At 35.0% G+C, this 17,479-nt stretch overlaps 1 protein-coding gene across 1 annotated transcript; it reads right to left on the minus strand.

Annotated features, from left to right (window-relative positions):
* Positions 1 to 1,536: 1,536 nt before the first annotated feature.
* Positions 1,537 to 14,753, minus strand: nup43 (nucleoporin 43). The gene is made up of 8 exons (XM_073817010.1): positions 14,551 to 14,753; positions 14,345 to 14,467; positions 12,579 to 12,656; positions 12,327 to 12,489; positions 11,660 to 11,795; positions 10,638 to 10,789; positions 8,974 to 9,090; positions 1,537 to 1,976 (listed from the first exon to the last, which is right to left on the minus strand). The coding sequence occupies exons 1-8, from the start codon at positions 14,665 to 14,667 to the stop codon at positions 1,747 to 1,749; spliced, it is 1,116 nt and encodes a 371-aa protein (XP_073673111.1). The 5' UTR covers positions 14,668 to 14,753; the 3' UTR covers positions 1,537 to 1,746.
* Positions 14,754 to 17,479: the final 2,726 nt, after the last annotated feature.

Raw genomic sequence — 17,479 nt, forward strand, 5'->3', positions numbered from 1 at the left:
AGTTTTCAGTGTTGTGGACATTCACACAAAGATCAGTCATTAGTCAGGTGGCAACACAGCATTTGACCACTGATTTACAAAAATTATTTCAGGTTTAAGAAGTGTTTCAATATTGCATCAACTACTAATGAACACATTGATTTTTATTTGAATTATCACTCAGTAGTTTATTTAACCATGTATTTCAATGTCTGGCTTTTGTCTTTCAAACACATGAAAGTGCCCAAATTCACAAACCTTTTTGCCATCTGATTCTCCTTTACTTAATATATATGATTAAAGTATCCCTGAGACTTTAAAATAAATATTTTAATTATTAAGTATTACATTTACATGTTCATTGGTTCTCTGACGCTGGTTATGCATGACATGCAGGTAAACAAATTATATATTGCATTTTTTAAATACTTTTTTCTTTATTTAAATTGACTTTAAAATTATTTATTTTTGTTTACCATTTTTATGATTTACTTATTAGCTTTTCATTAAACTCATAAATTGTACATTTTTCATTACTTTTGAGTTGCAAATATGCAAAAATGGTTTAATTAAAACTGATAAAAAGGTTCAGAATTCCTGTCTACAATCTTCCGAAATGCACTGAAATCTCTGAGTGTGTTTCATTTGCTGTCCAGCGCCTATCATCCTTAATTGCAGGGTGCTTTGAAGCGTCAGCATCAGACATTAAAATCTACTTTGAGAAAATACTGCTTGGAAACAGGGAATGATTGGAATGAGGGAGTCCCATTAGTGTAATTTGCTGCTTGCTAGACAAGACAGGAGTCGCTTAGTTTCAGCCCTTCTGAATTCTTTCTTGCTACGTCTGCCTGAGAAAATCACTGTGATTGATTTTATTTCTCTTTCTCGTGATTGCATGTATTGTTGCAAAGTAATCAAACACAAAGGGCTGCTTTGTTAAATGCAACTCTACGTAACTTCATTCTGGGAGAAAAAAAGTTTTAGCGTCACTCCCTTTCACATCTAGTAGGCATGAAAGTGGCTGCTATCCTTCTACCCTTGTACCCCGTGCCCACCACAAGACGGGAGTTTGGGTTTTAGGGTTGGCTGGCAATTAAATCTGTTTATGTAAGAACTTTTAAAGCGTGGTTGTTCCTTAAACCAAGATGTGTAGCCCTAAATTTGCTTTTAATCAAAAGTAATTCATTGAACATCTGTCAGACATCTTTGTCCAAGTGTGTTGTGACCACTGTAGCGCAAAAGTCTGGGGTGCAGTTGTGCTACCTCAGCATATTGAAAATTAAATATTTTTCACTATTCTTGCAGATTGAGGTAGAAAATCTGTGGATCCACCTACATCTCCTCCCACAACATTTGTGAGTCATGTTGTAGCTGCACAAGTACATCTATCAGTAGCTAGTGGCACGGAAGAGCAGCAAGGAACTCCACAAAGTGCACCTCACACACCAAAAGCAAAAGGTGGTAAAATAAACAGTCTCTTGTAAACTTTAATCTGGTGAACTCTGATTCATTTGTTTAGCCATCATAGCTAAGTAAATATTGGCTTTAACCAATCACAACTTTGAAAAAAGTATGATAAACTTTTATTATGGTCCTCATCGTCATATCCAAAACTTGAAGCATATAGAAGTTTTGACACAGAAAGGCTGTACACACTGCCATTTAATGACTTAACCATTCTTGTGTAGTTTCAACCTACTGAACAAAGAAATTAAGTATATAAAAATATTCCAAGCATTCTCTTTCATACACATTTTGGGTCAATCATCAAACAGGAACTTGTCTGTGGACGTACACAGCCTCTCCATCAGTCCCACACACTAAACACTGCTCAAGCACATCAAGGCTGTTGACAGACAGCGTCTGGCTGGGCAGGATGTGAGTTGCCTCCAGTCTATTTTTGCTGGAGTCTCCAGCAAGCCAGGAGCTAACCACAGAGTCATTCTCCCCTGCCAGTGGTACAGCACTATGAGAGACGACCCTGCTGTTCCAGCCTCCTAAAACAAACCAGGTATCAACCAATTAGAAGAACATACAAAATCAAAACACATTTATACAAAGTCATATAAGTCTAGGATGGGTTAAGGATGGGTACTTAATGGGCTAATTTTATTTTTGAGTAAACTAACGCTTAATAAATTTGTGATCCCTTGATATGAGATTTTTACTAAGAAAAATGGGAAAGGAGGTGAATGAAAAGTTATGAGGGATAAAAGAGTTTCAGTTTTGCAGTTCTCGCTTAAGTGACCGCTGTTTTTAACTAAAGAAACCTGTTATATTTGCTGATTTCAATTAAACAACCACTGAGAGAGCAGTTGTGTTTTGTTTAGGAAGTTGCTTTGCAGAGCATGCTCAACAGTTGCCATATCCACTTATCATACACCAAATACTGTTTCCACTACGTGAATTTTTCAGTAGTAGAATGTGATTGTCACTCTCATAAATTATTGAGCTCATAAATTATAAACACTCAACTGACAACCAAATTTAGTTCATGATAATGATAATTAGAAAATATTTTGCTGAGTGTGTTATTGTGCTGGTATCTTGGTCAGCTCATAGCAGTGAAAGAAATTAATCTTTTCCAATAAGTTTAGATAGATTTTAACTTTTAATGGGCATTTTTACCTTTATAAAGTCATTTTTTCTAAAAGTCTGCATAATCTTTTGAGTCAAATTCTTACATGTGGGCTGTTACCAAACGAATGACAACTAAACTAATACTAAAATGTTTGCAATGCAGAGGAAACACAGAAGCTGCATCTGAAGTGGCATTTAGATGTGTTTACATACTGTTTAACGCAGATAGGACTGACGTAGAACGTTTTAACCTGCGGTTACAAATACATAATGTATTGATAATGTTGAATACTGATATTTGAAATGATTTAAAAATGAAAAAGATGCTTTAAACGTGAAATTAAAACCACCGGTAGGTGGCAGCAAGTCACTGTTAAGTGAGTCATTGCGATTGAACCTAATCATTTAAACGATTGATTCATTCAGAAACAAAAAACCATGTCATGTTGCTCATAGATGCAAGTGTTGTGCCTATGTTTGGATTGATCTGTGCTGGCGAAAGAGCAAAACCAGGAAATATGGTGTCTAAAACGTAGGTTTCTTAATTTAAACTTCTTGTTTATTGAACTATTGTATAAAATCAATATCACATTTGTAATTATGCTGAATATGTGATCATTTTAAACACTGTACACACACTAGTTTAACCTAACTTACTAGACTTCATCGTGTCTGTAGTTGTGTTTTGTTTGCTTTCTGTGATATACTCAATGAGTACGTTTACATGGACAACAATACTCCGATTTTAACGCGATTAAGACAATACTCTGATTAAGAAGCAACCATGTAAACTGATATTTTTGATTAATTTAATCCGACTAAAGTCATAATCGGAGTAAACACAAATCGAATTAAGACAGGTGGAGTATTCCTATTTTAGTCGCATTATGGAAGACATGTACACACCTTAATCACACTATTCCCCTTGCGTAGGACTTTTCACCAGAGGATACACACTAATGCTGCGTTCCAGACAGGTTTTTGAGCTCGTAAATCACGTCTTCAAACCACGACTCAGGACTTTGTAGCACTTTCACGGGTAGAAGTTTGGAAAAACACGGGTTTCCTGGAACGCGGCATAACGCTCTCAGTTGGTCGCACGTGCATATGCTTTGGTTTCATTTTTATTAATTTTTTTGCTACAACATGGGATTAATCAATGCTCATTGCTGATAAATAGTTTGTCTGTTATCATAATTTATAGTTTTATGGAAACGTATTTAACATTCAACCCGTTCTTTTTCATTAGTAGGCTATTATTTGTGATTTTAATTTTGTGAACGGGATTTCCGCTATTGGAACGTCTTAGGATGCTTTTCACTTTTACTTTTACGAATTCATGATCTTTTGCTTACATATAGGCTACACCTATCAATTTTAAGATTAAAACAAATTCTTAAAAGATGGATTTGTTATTTTTAATTAAACAGCATAACAACAATCAAATAAAACTAGCTTATATAGCATTTATTAACAAAAACTAATAAGACGAGGCATGGACTCCATCACATGCTGTGTTATATGCCGACTAAACCATTTATTACAGGGCGCGCAATCAAATTAATTAATAAAAAATAAATAAATAAAAGAAAGCCTCCAAGGCGTGATGTGAAGTAAACGGCAAAGATAACAGGGTTTTCAAAATGAAAACAAACAAAAAAAGTCAAACTAAACTGGCTTTCGGTGACTGTGCTTGTGTGTGATTTTTTTCCTAAAAACTGTCTGGCTCTGAAACGCTCGCTGTATGGAGCAGACGCTTTGGAGCAGCACAGCATGCACAAAAATGTGTTGCATATGTCCAGAGCCACTTCAAGCTTTTGTCAAATTAAAACCGAAACATCCAAAAGTCTATAACGAAGATGAACTGATAGCGTCGCGTGTTAATGATGCGTGTCATTAACCGCTCTATGTACTATAACATGTAAAACGGGAACATGAAAGGAATATTCTAAAAGCAACTCATGTAAACAGCTTAATCGTCAAATCACACATCGTTAAAACAACAATTATGATATTATCGCAGACGATATATCACACCCAAATGCAATGTGCATACTAAAGCAGATAATAATTAGAGTTTTCCCAAAATAGCAGCAAAAGTTTTTAGTTAAGAGTTTTCTCTTAAAACCTATTAACAAAGCTTCTGAGGCAAACTTTTACTAAGGAATAGAGAGAACTCTTAAAGGAGTCCTATTATGCTCTTTTACAAAGTCTTTATTTTGTTTTGGGGGTGTACTTGAACATGCTGTCATGCTTGGTGGTTCGAAAAACACATAATTTTTCACATAATTTACATTATTACAATAGCTTTCTCCTGAGGCTGACACAAACGGCTCGATTAGTTCCGGGTTCCACCTTCCAAAAAAACAAATGTATTGTGATTGGTCAGAGTCCCACTGCGTTGTGATTGGCAAACAGCGTAGACTGCGTTCCGCCCTGCCACCGCCCTTCCCAAAGCAGCAAACTAGATTAAATTGATTCTTACGTTTTAAATATGGTTATTTTTCTTACAAAAACACATCGGATCGCTAAAGGAGGCTTTTACCGACCGCCCCGGAGCCATGTGAGGCACTTTTTTTATTATGGATCGACTATTTTGGACTGATGGAGAGAAACACTCGTCTATACCGTTCAGTTCTAAAGCTTGGGAGAGCTAGGATTATTTTTAATGTAACTCAGATTGCATTCGTCTGAAAGAAGGAAGTCACCTAGGATGCACGAAAGGTGAGTTAATAAAATGCTACAGTATTGTTGGCCCTATCATCAGCCTGCGAGATCGCCGATACGTGATATTATCATTATTGTGCTAATGTATTTATTATTTACATGCCCGAAACCATAAGGCTAGTGAAGCTATCTACACTGTATGATGAATAAATGTCTTACCACACACTGCACGTCTACGGCGCGGCTTCAACGCGTGCACAGATGATCACTAGTCAGTGTTGGTGTTTACATCAGCCGCGACTCTGCGTGTGTTTGAAACCTCTATACCGCACGTCAATGGCGCGGATCCAGCATGGATTCCGGAGCAGTTCGCGGACTCTTTAGTTAAAGCTGAGACGACCTGCGGCTCGCTGAAGCATCCCAGAAGCGGCTGTCCATAATACATGCTAAAGTTGGGCGAATCCCCAACCCGCTAACGAATTGAATTTCTGTAGGCGGGATACCGCGTTGTGACATCATTGCATGCGGAAAACAAACGCTGTAGTCCAAATGAGCCGTTCGTTGTAGTTCTTGAAAAGGGATTTTTTTTAAACTAAATATCTCCCTTTGGAGTGGACTTTGAGATTTGTAACTTTGTAGATGTTTTTAATGCCCAAACGTACACACCACCAGGGGCGGATCTGCCAGGGGTGGCACGGGGTGGCAATTGCCACCCTAAGAAAAAGCCTTGCCACCCCAGCACTCGTGTCCTAGTGTTCTAAAATTAAAAGAGTTTCCTCGACTGATTTACAGCAGCGACTCTGTATTTTGATGACATAAAAATAGCGTATAGTGTGACGAGCGTCCCAATCATCTATCAGCGTCACCCTGGAAACCAAGGACGGACACCTGGAAGAGCTAATCAGAAGCCAAGCGATCAAGCGAAAACATGCAGTGAGGTTGTCGCATCATGCGATGGCTTGAAACCGAAAAATTATGTTTAAACGAATTATGTTTAAAACGAGAACTCGGAACTCGCAAAATCGCTAGCCCGACGTGCCGGAGCTATTGTGTTTTCCTGTCGGGCTACCAAAATGTTTAACCGGCCTCCCCGACGCACTATTGTAAAGTAGAGGGCTCCTGTGGGTTCCTCAATTTAGGCGATAAAAAGTTTTAAATATGTTAAATAGAATAAGAAAATGCTTAATTATAATTTTAAGAGTTCTTACAGTTGGGGACGGAAAGACGAGAATGCTGCATGTTTCAAAGTCAAAACGCGGCACGGATGTCTTTATATGCATGTATCTGAAGGGAACAGACTGTCATAGAATCGTGTCGTTCGCATTTTCATTCCGTGTCTGATAAAACAGCGCTAATGCTGCTGTGTGTACAGCCGTTACTAGGGAAACCGCGATGTTTCAGCGCACCTAAAGCGCCCCCTCGTGACAAAGAATGAATTTGCTCATTTTCAGCTGTTTATAGTCAGATTGCAAATATCGACCCACGTCTTTATGCAGTAAACACAGAGTTGTAAATGTGAAACAAGTTAATGTGCTTTCTAAAAATCTAAACAATTAAAAAGGGTCATACATTGCCCTAAATTGATATTTAAAAATTCTGCAGATGCACTATAAATAGTGAAAAAAAAAAAAAAATGAATTCCTTCATATTTGTTTGTTTGTGTATTGAAAATATTTTTGATTGACATTTAGACTCCTATCTGATTTTCTATACTTAAAAATATTGTCTTTTTTATTTGGACTAGTTAAATTAATGTTATTAGTAATTTTATAGCTTATTTTTTGTCTACCTTTTACTACTTTTAGGCTAAAATGTGAAATGTATTTGTGTGAAAAAAACACTTTTTGAACTGCAGGTTTAAGAATTTTAGTTTAGTATCATGTTTTTTTACAGTCATTTTATACCAGTCATTAATATGTTACCATAGACATTGCCCTACCCCACTCATACAGTATTACTTTTATTTGCGCAGGTCTTACTATAATATTGCAGATAATCTGTAAATTATATTAATTAAATATTTTAAATTGTAGAATTTTTATACTGTATGTTGGCAACTTATATTTGGCAATGTTATATGAAATCCAGACAGTTGTTTTTTTAATAGCACAATAACATCTGTTTTAAAATGAAGAACTCATGTATGTGAACATGTAATTTACCACAGTGCTGGAAAATCTTGAAAATGCACCTTGAAAGTGCTTGAAAATTGCTTGAATTTTAATTTTACACATGTGCACCAAAGCTGTTTGTGAATGGTCATAACCTTGTTACACCAAAATTTGTTATTTAGTTTTCGGTCCAGGCAAATTTGTTGGTTTGTTAAAAAAGAAGAGATAATTGGACTTAAAGGGACTTTTGTTGCTTTACTTGCATAAAAAAATATTGAATTTGTTTTCATGTCTCATTCAAGATATTTGAATACTTTAAAAGGTCATTTTGTTGCTCTGAATACTGTGATTTATTTTATTCATTTTGAAGATATTTGTTGGTGATTTAAATGTGGTTTCTGTATATTTATTATGTGTTTTTGACTTAAGGAAACTTGATCCACTGAGTCTTTGTATCCATATGCAGTCTGCATTGTTTGTCATGCTTTGTAAATTAAACTTGGCATAGACTTAAACTTGCTACAGGTTTGGATAGAACTCAATAAAGAGAAGTTAAATATTTAATTTATCTGACTTTCCAATCCAGATATCAGGTTCAAGACAATCACACATCAGCCTTTATTTCATTTTTATAGGACAATGTAAAAATATGCACCCTAGTGTATACACCGAATAAGAATAGCGTTCCTTGAATCCACAAAAACCATGCAAGGATGCTTGCTTCAGTGTTGCCACCCCTCATAATTTTAATGCCACCCCCTTGCCACCCCATGAATAATTTTCTAGATCCGCCCCTGCACACCACACACTGGCTAAAGTTCAAAAAGTGAAAAAGCATAATAGCACCCCTTTAAGCTAAGAGTAAGGGCGGGGTTGACATTGTTGCTATGTATGACCAATTTTCATTTTTGGCTAAACTAAGGCTTAAACAGACATGTGTGATCCCTAGGGATGAGATTTCACCAAGAAAAATGGGAAAGGAGGTGAATGAAAAGAGATAAAGAGTTTCAGTTTTGCAGTTCTCAAATGTTGAGTGATGCTATTTTTGACCAAAGAAACCTGTCATGTTTGCTGATTTTTAATTAAATCACCGTCAACAGAGCCATTGTATTTTGTTTATGTTCAGGACAATGCTCATTAATTATTGCCATGTCCACTTATTATTAGCCAGCATGCTTACTAACTATGCACACAGTGATTGGCTGATAGGGGAGGAGTCTCTGTCAGAGATTTGTTCATAGAAATATTGTAGAACATGAGATTATGTTGCAATATTCAAATATTGCATATAAACAGCCTTTTTATTACCAGAATAGAACAAACATGGCTGTTAGTAAGATATGCAAATGTAAAAGAAAACCAAACAGAATGCAAGAACGGCTGTTACTTCATGCCCAACTTGTTAATGAAAACAAGGAAATAATCAAAGGAAAATTTGGAGTTGGGACAACCTCCAAAACCAAGTTAAAACCAAATAAATGCAGAGTGTTCTGAGGCAGATTGCAAGTTATGAGCTAATTTTAGCCTTAAGATGTTTTGTGAATATGGGCCCTGATCAATACAAATATTTTAGATAAAAATCAGATAGCTAGATTGTCATTTATATTATTATAGTTGTAATGAAGTCTTGGCTTACTCTGTAGGAGTGTGCTCATGTCTGATCCTGAAGTCGTCTCCCAGTGGAGCAGAGATCCATCCTCTGAGCACGTAAACAAGTGATTGGGATTTGATGGATGAAAATGTACTTCCCACACTGTAGAGAAAAAAGACCAGAATCACTGCCAGTGCTACTGACCAATTATCCGGTTTTTGACATTTAAGATTAAATGATAAGAAACGATAAGAAAATCGTTGTGATGAAACAGAAGTAGTATTTCTTCTGTATTGTGATGATATTCACAGGCAGATAAACAGGGTGAGAAAAATGCACTGGATTCAAAGGGTACTCACTAGTGTTGCTTTCGACAACGAAAATTATGACTAAATATCGTCGTCAACGAACCTTTATCACGTGACGAAAACGAGACGAAACGAAAATGTTGGTCATGTGACGATGACTATAATTAAATGTTTAATGCAATATCGTTGACGAATAAAAACGAGACTAAATGTGGTTTACAAAATAAAAACTATAATAAAATGTCTCTTCCTTTTTGTTGACGAAAACGAGACGAAACGAAATGTTATAACGTTAGATTGATGTGCGCATGCCCAGTAGCCAGAGCTGTATCCCTTCTAGCCTAAACCGCAGGCGACGTCACTTTCTCAAGCCCCACTCGCGGAATTATCTAGAAGACGACTACAAACGAAGTTAAGTCTGACACAGATAAACGGACCGATGGCCGGCCAGCTGGGGTTCCTCTTTGGGAGAAAAAGAAGAAACGACATTTCTTCGAAGCGTTCCCCTCAACTCTATCATAAAAAGGTTCATTATTCAAAGCTTTTCAACACGTTGTACACTAATGACATCTTGTAGTCAAAGGTGGAAAAAGTTTCTTTTGCGTCCCAGATGCCCAAGCGATTTTTGGACAGTTGCATAAAATAGATCAATTTGTGCTACGAAAACCATAAAAAATATTTTACTTACACAAGGTAAAAATGAATTAATCTGTAAATAAACTTATAAAAATATAAGCATGATTCGTGTTGGCATAGATGATCAAAGTAAATTAAGAATATTGTTAAGCTGACTAATATTATTATTAATTAGTAGTGCTTGTGAAGCGGGGATTACTACAAAATGAACATGCACAAAACTACACATGTACATATTTATTCGTTATGATTTATTCTTAAAAAGTGAATGACACTTGAAACCTGCACAAGGGGTTTGTGTTATTTGATTTTGTTGTAAATTCAAATTAGAGCATCTTCCATGTCTGGAATGGATGTATTCTTGAGCCTATAAGGTAACAATAATATAATAAGATAACCGTGTTTGAAATGGGTTTGGCTAAATGAAAACTTTGGTTTCGTCTATACTACTAGGTACTTATGCTATATTGACTGGGTTAAATAAATTTGCATTACTAAAAAGAGACTAAAATACCATTTTTATTGACTAAAACTAGACTAAAATGGCATCAGTTTTCGTCAACTAAAACTAGACGAAAATAGTCATGGGTAATTCTGACTAAAATAAGACTAAAATGCTCAGACTTTTAGTTGACTAAAACTTGACTAGACTAAAAAGAGTATGAACGTGACTAAAACTAATAAAAACTAAAATGACAGCTTCACACAAAGACTAGACTAAAACTAAAATTAAAACTGGCCACCAAAAACAACACTAGTACTCACTTTCTGCTGAATGGGCCTCTATGAGAGAGAAGGGTGTATTGCCCTGTCTCACATCCCAGATATACAGCATCCCATCCTGTCCTCCTGTGGCCACTATGTGCTGCTGGTTTGGGTGTTTATCCACACAATGCAAGGGCACTCTGTCACCAGTGCTGCATCAGCAGAAAAAAAAAAAAAAAAAAACAACAACATAAGATCCCACTTTTAGATGTTCTATTTAGAGTAAATTCAGATAAATAAAAAAACTTTGATAGAGATGAATGTCAAAAGGGACCAACATTTTATATCTTTAAAGAGGAATACATTACAGGATTTTTCTCCATATAGTGAACTTTAATGGTGCTCAATGGTAAATATGCAGCTTCAAAGGGCTCTACACGATCCCAGCCGAGGAATAAGGGTCTTACCTAGTGAAACGATCAGTTATTTTCTAAAAATAAATAAATAAATACAATTTATATACTTTTTTGTCTAGCTCTGCGATGTGCATGCGTATTCTGTGCACTGTGGTTCAAGACAATTAGGGTATGTCTCAAAACTCCCATCTCATTTTCTCCTCCAACTTCAAAATCATCTGCAGAAGTACCGAGCCAGTGTTTACAAAGTGAACTTGCAATGAAGGTCAAACACCCTTTACAAAATGTAAAACAGCGATGTAGGGTGATTTTGAAGTTGGAGGAGAAAATCAGATGGGAGTTTTTCGACACACCCTAACTGTCTTGAACCGGAGTGCACAGAGTACGCAAGCACATTGGAGAGCTAGACAAGATAAAGCATTTATGGTTAAAAAGTGTACAAAAAATGATTCTTTTTTTTAATTGTCTGGTTGTTTGACTAGATAAGACCCTTATTCCTCGGCTGGGATTGATTAGAGCCATTTAAAGCAGCACTGAAACTGCATTTTTAACCCAGGTAACCAGTAATATGTAAAAAGTAATTGTAAAACTTGTAAAAAGAATCTGGAAAATAATAAACTAATAATGCTAATATGGTCTCTTAAACTAGTTATGAATGAATCATACAGAGAGAGAATTTGTGCAGGACTGTCACTCTGCTGTCTGAAGTCCCACATCTTCAGCTGACCGATGGAATTAACAGTGAGAACTTCAGTCGTCCTTAGAAATGTCACAGCATGAATTGTACTGCTATCTGCATTTTCTGTTGAAAGAAAATAACTGTCTTATTAACATGCATTACATGTCAAAAATGAAAGTTCTATCTTGATTTATTCCAAAAATGACTTTTGAGTAAAACACAAAAAAACCAAGAAGAATCTCAATTTTTTTTTTCCGATAGAGTACTAAAGCTTCAAAAAGCACCATAAAGCAAGTTCAAGACTTATGTCCTATTGTCCGAATCTTCTCAATCTTTGTGTGAGGAACAGAATTCAATTATTTATCTTGAAGGGAAGGTTTTTTAAGGTCTGCTGTTCCACATTCACACCTATAATAAGCTAGAGAAAACCTGAAAATCACATAGTACTTTTTTTGGATTTTTTGCAAGCAATTTTCATTGTACAGAAAAACATATTTTGTGTTTCATGGATAACAGTTAGTCATACAGGTTTGGAACATGACACAGACATAAAGGAGGGTAAATTATAATGAAAAGTAAGTCAAACTTTTTGCATAAAAAAAATATTTAAAAAATTCTTTGTCCATGCTACAAAGAAAGCTAAAAAACACTTACCAATAACACGGAGCACTTCTGTCTGATCTGCCTTGTAAAGAATAACTCTTCCGTCCTCACCCACTGACACGATTTCAGGGCTTTTGCACACTATTGCAGTGCAGGGTGCATTATCACAGGAGTAACAATGAGCTCTATCCCACACATGAGCCAATGACAGAGCCTAAACGTCACAATCACAAGGGTCAGACTTTGCTGTGCATAAAGACATGTATCAAACTGATGCATATATCAAACAAACAAACAAAATACCTGACAGTCAGACTGAAGCTTAAAGATTGTCACAGCCCCACTTGATGATGCAGAAACAAGTCTGTCTTGATCTAGAAACTGCACAGATTATACAAGGATGGCTTTATTCAACTAGTCCACAAATTAAAGACATCTTTCTCTTTTTAATTTTGCACATTTGAGTAATTCTGAGAATGTATGTTGATGAACAATGTAAATATAAAATCAAATTGGCTCTAAACATTCATGTTCAAAATTATTCAACCCCCAAAAGTCAAATTTGGTGCAGAATCTTTTATTCTTTAAAACCATTATTAAACGCTGCCTGTAAGCACTTAGAAGCTTTTGTCACCTCTCTACTGCAATCTTGGCCCAGTATTCACCTGAAAAAGCTTTCAGATCACTGATAATCTTTGGTTGCCACTGCTTTCTTCAAATTCAACCAAATATTTTCAATGTGAATTAAGAGACTGAACAGACCACTCAAGAACATTTGACTGATCCCTGAAACAAGCACAAGTAGATTTGGATGTATACTTTGGATGGCTGTCCTGCGGGAAAGTCCACTGATCATCAGCTTCAATCTTTGCACCAAAGGCATCACAATTCTTGTCAAAATGACCTGATACTTCAAAGAATCCATGATGTTTTTACACCATCATGATTTCCCCCTTCCTGCTACAGTAAAACAACCCCATAACAGGACTGATCCTCCTCTGAGTTTGAAGATGGAGATGGTGATTTTCTGCTTTTAAGCTTAGACTTTTTTGCACCAGACATACCGCTGATCCATAGGTCCAAAAAGTTCTAGTTTGGTCACATCACTCCATAAAAAAATTCTTCCAGAACTCCACAGGTCGATCCAAATGAGTTTTAGAATGTTCAAGTTGGTATTTTTGCTCTTCTTGGTCAAGAGTAGTTTTCAGCAAGATTCAGCAAGAGTTCTTCTTATACACTGCATTAAAATGTTTTTCCTCCTTTCGTCAGGTCATCTTGAAAGTCTTTGGCTGTACATTGCAGGTTTTTCCTCAGTTGTTCAGATCAAATATTTTATGATATTTATGATAAAGGTTTTCTGGTACAACACATTTTAAACTAAGAAATAAGGCTGCCAGCTGTGTCTCTAGGAACTTTTAATATCTCGGAAATCTTCATATAGCCTTAGACTTTCTAAAGTAATAAACTGATTTCTTCTCTATAGCTTTTGTGAGAGCTTTGTTGACTTTGTCATATTAGCTACTCAACTTTGGCACATGCATGGGCTAACTGTATGTATGTGTAACAACTTCAGCTAATTCTGTTTTCTAATAGAGTTTCTAAAGGTTTAGGCGTCTTTTAAGACATTATAGCTCCCCAAATAATTCAGCAATGTTGAATAATTATGACATAGCGGTGTTATTAAAAAATCCTGTAACTCAAAAATATGACATTTTATATTAACATTATCAGTAATATGACAGTAATCTGTTTTAGTTGCAATTTTTAAGTCCTGGATCTTCAGAAAGCAGTCTCTGGGGGGGCTGAACATTTCGATTGCAAATGAATTCACAAAAGAAAATAATGAAATGAATGTAACTAAATACAAATATTTTACATGTTGTTTAAGTATTTTCTGATTTATTTAGCATTACTAACTGGACTTGTAAAACGTGTACTGAATGGTACAACTGCCCCTGATCTCCCCTACTCAACATAACACATTCTTTCTCAATGTAATGTAGAAAAAAGTTAGATGTCATGAGACTGAAGGGATGTGCATGCAGTATAAGGTGTGAGTTGACAATCACCTGCAGGTCCATGACATCCCCGTCATGTTGTGATTCACACAGTAACTGTGGCTCTTCATCAAACTCTCCGTCCATGTTAGAGACTCCATGATCTCCCACTGACCAGATCGACACTTTGTTATTCTGCAAACACACAATAAACGATGAGTAAAAACGAAACACCAGTGAGATGTGCCGTGGTAATTTATCTAAACTAGCGCTCCTGCCTCGTTGTCCCAGGATCCTGTGGCGAACACTTCAGGCTGCTGTAATAATGCTGGAGAAATAGGCCGCCACCGCGTCTTACTGATTTTCTGCGAGATGTATTTGGCTATTGGGTCCATTGGGTCTCACTGTTGTTGTCGTAATGTGTTAATGTTCAGTGCAGTGTGCTTGCTTCACATGTAGCAATGTATCCCGCCACCTCCGACTGCCGTGTTCCTAGTACGGCGGCCTCAAAGGACCAAACGCGATTCTGTTTGACAAAATTGTCACGCTGCTTTCTTCACATTTATTTATTTGTACAAAAAATCACATGATTAAATAATATAAAAATAGAGGTCTGAAAGCATCTGAATTTGAATTAATGGTTGGAGTACGTAAACTGAATTGGATTAAAACCTATTTAACACAATGTGGTTTCATATACCAAAGTGTGTATTCAAGAGAGTCTGATGGTTAGATTTTTTTATTATTTAAAAAATCATATTCACCCAAAGTTTCACACCGCTATCTTGTGGATTAACAGAACGATTACAATAAATAGAAATACAGCATGGTATGAAAAATGTTTTATGTTTTAATGTTGTAGATCTGTTAGATGACGCTGGTCAATTTATTCAACATAATTCATTCATGGAGAAATTTGAAAAAAAAAAAATTTCCTTTAGAGAAATTAATATTCTGTGTAAAGCCTCCCCCTTCTTTAAAACAATACAAAACTCCCTCACATATTTAAATGTATATCTGTTGAAGATGGAATACATATTGGGATAAAAAGTGTAAGATCAAAGTAATCGGGAATGTATTAAAATGTATCCTAGGTTATTTTCAGACTTCGGTACACCCTCAAAAATAAAACATTTTGATAATGAAATATTTAAAAACAAATTGAGTAATTATCTTAAATGACAAATTACCTAAAATGAAGGTTATTCTGTTTAGAATTATTAACAATGTTTATCCAGCTGCTGAAATTTTACGGGAAAGATTTCATTTTGAGGTAGATTGCGTTTTTTTGTTTAGAAGAACCTGAAACCAAAAGTAAGTGAAATAACAGTAAACCCTCTATAAATTGTTTTAAAAATGAATGTAAGAAATACATAGAATCTTTAAAAAAAACTTATAATCAACTGTATAAAATCAATTGTATAAAACTAACTTTTTTTTTAATCAATTGTATAAAACCATGTATGTACCATCCTTTTAAGAATGGTAAGTTTTTGTATATTTATTTATTTATTTATTTTTCCTTGCAAAAATGTTTTTGTTTGTTTGTTGTATATAGTGTGTGTGTGTGTGTGTGTGTGTGTGTGTGTGTGTGTGTGTGTGTGTGTGTGTGTGTGTGTGTGTGTGTGTGTTATTATATATATATATATATATATATATATATATATATATATATATATATATATATATATCATATATCAAAAGTTTGGGATCAATAAGATTTTTAATGTTTTTTTTAAAGAAGTTTCATTTGATCAAAAATACAAAAAAATAATATTGTGTTCTATATTAATATACATTAAAATTTAATGTATATCTGTAGTTAAAGTTGAATTTTCAGCATCATTACTCCAGTCTTCAGTCTCTTCATGATCCTTCAAAAATCATTCTATGCTGATTTATTATCAGTGCTGAAAACAGTTGCTTAATATTTTTTTGGAACCTGTGATACTTTTTTTAGGATTCTTTGATCAACAAAAGGTTAAAAACAACAGCATTTATTTAAAATAGAAAGGTTTTAACAATATACACTACTTTTTAACAGTTTGGGGTCAGTAAATGTTTATTCTTTCTTTAAAAAAAAAAAAAACTTTTATTCACCAAGGATAAAAAGTGATAGCATAGATTTACATTGTTAGAAAATATTTATATATTTTTTGATAATTCTAATAATAAATCAGCATTTTAGAAAATTCAGCTTTGCATCACAAAAATAAATTATATTGTTTATATAATTATATATTTTATATTAAAATATTAAATTAAATTTTAATATTAAATATTAAATTTTATATTAAAATATATTAAAATTTTATATTAAAATATTAAAATAAAAAACATTATTTTATATTGTAATAACATTTTGCAATATTAATGTTTTTTTCTGTATTTTTGATCAAATAAATGCAGCCTTGATGAGCACAAGAGACGTCTTTAAAAAAAGTGCCCCTATTATGCCATGTTAAAGGTAGTTAATATTGTTGTAATCAGGGGCGGATTAAGGTTGTCAGGGGCCCCTAGGCTGATCTATGTGTGAGACCCCCCCCCCCCTTTGGCCCACCGACTTTTCAACAGGCCCATCCCAAAAAAATTTTTTTTAATATATTCTAATTTTGTCAAGAATTATATAAAAAAAAAAAAATCGGCAGTAAGCTCATAATTTGTGTTAAAATAGTCTAAATATTGGTTTAAAAAAGTTAATTTTAAAAAGCTGGTTATGTCTAAACTGTCTTTGTTTCTGCGCAAGTTCAGCAGACATTGGTTCGTCTTTGTTCCGATCAGAGCATGTGAGCGGAGAGCGCATTCTGAATATTCCGCTTGCTCATTCCACTCAGGGTCGCTGGCTCAACCCAGAATGGCCTGCAAATATGTGGAATAAGGGCTGCCTCCGACTAAAGTCAACTAATTGTTCATTCAAGCCATTCGTGGACAAATCGCCCCTTTATATTAATTTCATTACTTAGGCTATATACCCGATAGATGAGCGTTTACGTAATATAGCCGCACTCAAGCGCAGACCACAAGGAGACATTTAATTATTTATTAATAAACTGGTGTTTTCTGTGTCGCAGCAAAGATGAAGTTGACGATGTGGTCTCGCCATGAACGCCAGAGAGAAACGCACATTTCATATGATTACATATTCAGAGAGAAGGCTAGCCTATTTATTTTAGTTTTGAATATTTTCGTTTAAAAGTAGACATTTCA

This window comes from Garra rufa, chromosome 13, assembly GCF_049309525.1.
Source record: "Garra rufa chromosome 13, GarRuf1.0, whole genome shotgun sequence".
In the NCBI taxonomy this organism is placed as follows: Eukaryota; Metazoa; Chordata; class Actinopteri; order Cypriniformes; family Cyprinidae; genus Garra; species Garra rufa.

Coding starts and splice junctions, on each gene's coding strand:
- nup43 (XM_073817010.1), bottom strand. CDS start 14,667: ATGGACCCAATAGCCAAATACATCTCGCAGAAAATCAGTAAGACGCGG. Junction 14,468..14,550: donor CAGGATCCTGGGACAACGAG/GCAGGAGCGCTA, acceptor GTGTGTTTGCAG/AATAACAAAGTGTCGATCTG. Junction 9,091..10,637: donor AGAGGCCCATTCAGCAGAAA/GTGAGTACTAGT, acceptor TTTTCTCTACAG/TGTGGGAAGTACATTTTCAT.